The 6,987-nt window shown below is 35.1% G+C and overlaps 1 protein-coding gene across 1 annotated transcript in view; it reads left to right on the plus strand.

Moving 5' to 3' along the window:
* LOC131040478 (probable arabinosyltransferase ARAD1) overlaps positions 1-6,635 on the plus strand; it is a 33,225-nt gene extending 26,590 nt beyond the window's left edge. Inside the window, exon 9 of the mRNA XM_057973416.2 lies at positions 6,027-6,635. Coding sequence (XP_057829399.2) covers positions 6,027-6,146 — 120 coding nt within the window. The 3' untranslated portion in view covers positions 6,147-6,635. The remainder of the gene's footprint in view (positions 1-6,026) is intronic.
* The last annotated feature ends 352 nt before the right edge of the window (positions 6,636-6,987 follow it).

Raw genomic sequence — 6,987 nt, forward strand, 5'->3', positions numbered from 1 at the left:
GAAATTTCTCAAACGATCGAGTCTCTTGGAATGCAGGGAGGTTACAAATTGACTATTTTATGAAGGTTGGTCTATATAAATAAATTCGCCATGGAAATTTTCAAAGTTGTATATAAGGGCTGACCTGCATGATAATCGTTCTAGAAAGAGAATATGATATTATTTTGGTACTATATTTTATCAAGAATTTCATGTTGACATTGTTTTATCTATAATCATGGGCTACAAATGATTTAGAATCCATTTCTTGGGTAGGGATATAAAATATGCTTTGTGGTACTCTTGAATGGTATCATTCCATCATATTTAGGATAGAGATGGTCATTATACGTTTGCACTGAATTATAACATAAACCATGTAGAGCGAAGTAAATCTTATGAACCTTGTACTAGAATATTGGTTACGGAAGGAAGTTAATGAATAGATCTAAGAAATCTTAGTCAACTAGCTGTCCAACAGTGGCATCTTTGCATGATTATGGCTTAACCCTTTAAGGTTATAAATTATTTTCTCTTTGAGTGTTTGGACTTCCACGTAGGCAAGAGTGCAAGGTATTCTTATCTTAAGCTGCTAAATGGAAAAAGGTTGCATAAAGCTATAGATTAAACCTCTACTTTTATATATCCTCATACTACGAACTAGGAAAAAAGTATACTTAGTATGGGTTTGGCTTTGATGGCATGACAATGTAAATAATAATAGATTCTTCTAATGGTATTAGAACCATATTGTGTTGAGCATAGTTTAATGTTGTGTTCTGATACCTTTGGAATCTGCTTTGGGTTTGGGATGCGGGCTTTATACAATTACATGATGTCTATAGGCCTTTAAGTATCATTTGAACTATCAATTGAACTAAGGGACTTGTACTAGATTGTTGCATGATTAAATAGAATGAAACTATCATTTAATTTGATGGTTTTGTAGAAATTAAGAGATAAATCCTTTTACAATCATATGATATAACATCTCTTGATATCTTATTGCTTACCAATAATTTCATATTTAGTTATAATTGGCTAGGGTGAACATTTCATATTTCATGAACTAAGATTATTTTAAAAGTATTGGATTTCACTAGATAGTAAAGGATATGAAGAGATTAAGAGCATATTATTATAGGATGTTGAGTGTTGTCAAGTGTCAACTATATGGAGTCGACTTACGTATTGAATTTGCTTGGAGAAAGTTTATAACTATTGTGTTATGTCTTTTAATTGATATTATATGGGCTTGTTGAGGCATGGCGTGTTGATTGATGTCAAAAATTAGTGGGATCATGATACTTGATCATATTGGTTGAATAGCATTTGGAGCCATATTGAGGCTTCAAATAATTGTCACATTGTGAATAGATATTGAGTCTTACTACCCTTACTGTTAGTAAATGTATCCTAATTGAGATATTTATTCTACCGAGTTACTCTCATAAATGAATGTTTAAGGGGTCCCTCATTAGTAGAATACAATGGTTCAAAATATCAAGAACCAATACTCATGCACTATTTAAGATTACCAAATCATTTTGTGGTAATCACATTCTAATCCTAAACAAAACCCTATGGTATAACTATAAACTATCATTAATGTACCAAGTATTGTAGTATATCCTGGTTAGATAATTTTAAGGGTTTTGGAATGCTCATGTTGAATTAGGATCAATATTAGGGGGAAATCAAGTTGAGAAATGGATGAATCATGACCTTATTTGAAGTTCCTTAGTATAGGTTTACTATATTGTTATCTTAGTTCAACTTTTTCCTACCTCCTGTCAAGTGTTAATAATTAAAAGGATTCACTAATGAAATCTTGGTTGTGGGAACATGTGTGAAAGTCCTTTGAGAGACCTTGTGAGAACACTGTGTGACTTTGATCCCGTTTGGAAGGGAGCACGTAGACAGTCCTTCAACGAAGAATGCTCCTGTGACTTGAAATCCGTAGGGGGAGGGTTTGGGGGGGAGATAACTCCAATGTTTGGGGTTGTTCGTAATTGGTTTGACCTTCCCCCTTTAGTAGGCTTTAGATGAGGTCAAAATGGGTATTAGATGGTTATGCATGAATTAAGAAAATTTGATAACTTGTAGTTAATACATAATGTACTTTTGAATAGTGAGTTGAATGAAGTGAATGGGTTGACTACCTTATGGTCGGTTTTTGTTAATTGATTAAGTAAAGGCCATCTTGTGTTGGATCCCAGTGATTATCATGTGTTTGTAAAATCTTACCCAGACCTATAGGACTATTTATAGGCTCCTAATTAGTTGATTGTGATCTACTTATTTGTAATTAGGTATCTCTTTTCCACTTAAGTGCTTTGTACAAGTGTTGACTTTTATGGGAATAGATGGAGTTAGGACTCAATGAGGTCATAGGTAGAGGTTGTATTCCTCTAATGTGTAGGCTAATATTCATCATTTGAGGTGATCACCCATGGATAAATCTTGTGACCCACTCAAAGATAAGCTTATTGACACTTGAGATTGATTGTAGTCAAGGAGCATGTACTATGTCTACAGATTGTTAGCCCACTTTGATGGCGAGACAATTTTGCCTGAAGCAGGTGTTGACGATATATGTAGTAGTGAACAAGAGGTAGGTAATAGTTTGGACCAACCTCATAGTATAGTTTTGGTATATCTTGATGTGGAATTGGTATACTTGACCCAATTGGGTTGAGGATGCTAAATCCTCTTCCTTGTGCACCATGAGTAGGTGAGTAGTCACTCATTGTGGATGTGTTAGTCACTCCTTGCATACGTGTTGGTTAGTCATTGTGTATATGTAACATATGCTAGAGCCAATCACCGTGTATATGTGATGTATGCTAGAGCCAGCCACTATGTAGTGTGGTGTGTGCTAAAGCTAGTCTTGTATATATGTGATGTGTATGAGCTAGTCACCTTATGTATAGGTGATGTACGGTTGAGTCACTCACTATTGGAATTGGGGATTATAGAATGTTATGACCCCTGTGTATTGCACATGTTTGTACACTATTGATTGTCATTGGTATTGTTTGGTATGGAACCAACACCTGATGGCAAATAGTTAGCATTATATTATAAATTAGTAATGAATAGTCATGGTTTAAGAGAGCTTAGACATCTCATACAAGATGAGAGAATGAACTCCCTCTAACATTTGAGTGTGAACTAGGAAGCCTCTAATTTCCCACGAGAGGATACGTAGGCAAGTTCATCAAGAATGAACCATCAAGGCATAGGTCTAGGTCTAGCGATGACTTTGACGTTAGGAGCTTACCACTTTCAAGTGTAAGATTTTGAGTGTTGGCATAGAGTTGTCACCATAATAGTGGTTGGTTAAGTTGGGAGTTGTGAAATAAAGAAAATTAGTAGCAATCGAGGGGTGTTTGTTACACTCCTCTTTAAATTCTCTCTACTTCAAATATGGATTTTTACATTTATGGGACCATTGTACGATCCACTTATCTTCAACATTATTTGTCTCATGATTTGAGGTTTATCCTTGGCTAGTTATGGATTTTTACATTTATGGGACCATTGTACGATGCATTTATCTTCAACATTTTTTATTTCATGATTTGAGGTTTCCCCTTTGCTAGTTATGGGTGTTCTTCCATTAGCATTGTTTTAAGTTTTACTGCCATAGTTTATAGAGTAAAATGAGTTTTTGTTTTTGTTCTCCATAGAATGCGGAGTCTTAAGGCCATTTTATTTTTTGATGTCTTCTATACTATGAAATCAATGGGAGGTACTATTGTTTAACTTGTACATAGATTCTCATGATTCTTCATCCATTTTCTTCTATTACGTTGATTAGAGATGTTTGACCTTTTCCTTCATAGGTCATTAAGTTCATGCATATATCTGTGTGGTAGTCCCAGATCTACTAGATTGTTTTTTCCCTTCTTTCAACCTATCATAATAGTTGGAAGCATATCTACCCATTGGGTGATATTGGTTCATGTATAGATAGACATATCAATGAGATATTGCTCATCTTTGTGGTTGACTACAACTAAAGCTTCTAGACAGCTCAGTCCTCATTGTAATGGTTGTAGCTTACCTCTTCTTGACATTGGGGACCCTCTCACCCCCCTTTTCTATTGAATGGATCTTAGGAGAAAGCTCACATTAATAGTTTCCTTCTTATTAATATCAATTTTTTAGCTTTGAATGTTAGAAGGGGTTCTATGTGAAATCTACTGCTTCTAAGGATTGTCCAACGCAACCCCCTTAACCTTGGAGATTCCTTGAAAAGAATTCGTAGATTTTGGAATGGTACTCTTATAGTGATTTTGGATTGGTACTCTTATAGTGATCAACAATACCGTTGGCTCCTTTAGCACATCATAGAATATTGACACCAAAGGATTTTGGTTCGTGTGGGTCATCTTTGTTTATTTCCATTGCTTAGCGGGGTCTTCTCATTGCACATCTATTTATATTTGTTCTAGTTTGAAAGTTACTCTTTTTAAGTTAACCCTTTTGTGTATATTTATTTGTTTTCGTCCTAGCTATTCTTGCCTTTTGTATATGCATTAACTCTAGAGTCTCTTTTGCGCTAATTCTTTGGTATTGTACTTGTATGTTCTAGTTTGTTTGATCTAGTCGAGTCATTCATGGACATCAATATAGTTTCTTTCTTTCTTCTCAGCAATAGAGAATCGACAAACTTTTATAAGATTTGAATGCCTAGTGCACATATCAATGATGGAGGCCCATACAATTCAGGCTCCCTATCTATCTTTGTGGAACTCATATATACAATTCATGCACATTGGCGTCTAAGTGATGTTTGTTTTGGGCCAACCCTTGGTGCAAACAAAGTTAAATAAATTTATAAGTATGCAGGCCGACCTGCTTGATGGGACACTACCATCGAGTGAAAAGGCATCTGAGGATGTATATATAGGTCTTTTGGAGATTATATTACAAGAATTTAACAAGGATCTTTCTCACCTTTGAGAAGACCTTAGAGCAGATCTAAGGAGTGCCTATGAGCAGATATTTATGCAGATTGGTGCAGACTTATGAGCATATATTATTGACAAACTATTGCAGATATATGAGCAGAAATTACTGAAGTTAATGAGCAGATTCTAAAGGATATTATTGCAGATTTATATGCAGACGTGGGGCAGATTGGAAAAGTGCTAAAGGAAGACAAGGTGGAAATTAAATATGTAAGCAACACAATATCAGTTTTGGAAAGGTCATTGGAGTAGACCTTGTGCAGTCTTTTCTGTCATCTTTGGAGCAGACCTTGTTACAATTTTGAGCAGTCATTACACCCAATTCGTAGCAAACAATGTAGTAGTCTTGAAGCAGCTTTAAATCACATTATAGGAGCAGACTTTGTAACAGTTATAAGGCAAAATTTGGAGCAGACGTTACATCATTTGTGGAGCAGACATAAGTAAAGGTTTGGAGTATCTATTGGAGAGGTTGGTGGCTTCTGATTTAGAAGAGATTGATGTCTCTTGCTAAGTTGGTGCTTAGCTGTGGGGGTTGGTGCCTTCAGTAGGTCGTTGCTTACGAAATTTGTCAAATAAGTTTATATAAGCAACTATCTTGCCGTGGTTTTCTCCCATAAGGGTTTCCACGTAAAGTGTGTTCTATTTGTTTTGTATCTTATTTTGTTGTTGTTGTGCAATTGATATGCTTATGGTATTAAGTTGAAAAAGTAAAGATTATTGTTATACTGATTCACACCCCACCCATCCTCCGCTCCCTAGTATATTTGTGTGCTCTTCATTAAGTATATTGAATACTTTAGCATATTGGCTCATGTTATAATCCCTTGTGCTGTACGTTTCTGTGATTTTTAAGCATTATCCTTTCTATTGGATATTGAATTCTTACCATTTTCTTAATATCCAATTGCATTTTAATCTATGCATTTAAAAAAAATACAGGGAGGATTTGACTGATAGGGCAAGAACGTATAGCTCTTCCTTTATTTTAGAAAATCTTTTAAGTTATTTCTTGAAATTAATCTTTATCTAATACATGGTTTACCAAATTGTTGTTGAGTGTTGCAGATTGCTGGTAAGCTGACAGCAATTAAGATGCATATCCGTCGTTCACAACGGGTGGTCAATGGCTCACGGAACTCGTGTATTTGTGAATGCAAGCTTGCTAATTCAACGAAGCACCAGTGATAATGACACTAGGCATGCTTAGCCCAATAATGACTGTTCATCTGCAAAGTAAGATATAACTGGTGATATTAGCTTGAGCTATGCTGGTCATACCGTCACTAAGAAATGGATTTTGGGGCAATGCTTACAACCAGTGGCTGTAACAGGTTTCTTATTTTTTAACAGAGGTAATAGCTTGGTTACCCAAGTTTCAAATTCTTTGTTGTAATATTCAACTTTTACTAATGTTCACTTATACATAGTGTCCTCACCCTTGCTTTTGCTTCACAAGTTGAAGCTTATAAAGCTCATCAACATTTGTGGTAGATTTTGAAGAAAAATTGAACATCAAGTAAGAAAAATGACACTAGCCATTGCTGCCTCTATCTGCTCCTGAAGCAAGGAGTTTTTTTATTATTATACAGATATTCACTCCTTTGCATGCAAATGACTTGTGAGGCCTATTTATTGAATGAGAACTGCTTCAAATTGGAAATTTAATCAAGCCAAGTTATGCTTATCTCTTTTAATATTATGGTTCCTTCGAAATTTATTTACAAAACTTGCTTGTCTTTCCCCCTTCATATCACTCATGGTAAAGGTGTTAGCAAACCTTTTCTTCAGAAGTAATTGTTTTTTTCTTTACAAGTAAAGTTAATTAAGTTCATCACCATTTATGTCAGATGTTGCAGAAAAAGCAAAGCATCATGTAAGAAAAATGATCCTAGCCTTTTGTGCAGTGGTGTTTGTTTTACAATGTGATCCTTAGATCTGTAGTGTATTTGTTCTTGGTCTCATTTTGATTACATATTTTACAATTTCCTTTTTCATGTATAATCTGTTATGCAAGCCTATCATGGCC

This window comes from Cryptomeria japonica, chromosome 10 (genome assembly GCF_030272615.1).
Source record: "Cryptomeria japonica chromosome 10, Sugi_1.0, whole genome shotgun sequence".
NCBI classification, from domain to species: Eukaryota; Viridiplantae; Streptophyta; class Pinopsida; order Cupressales; family Cupressaceae; genus Cryptomeria; species Cryptomeria japonica.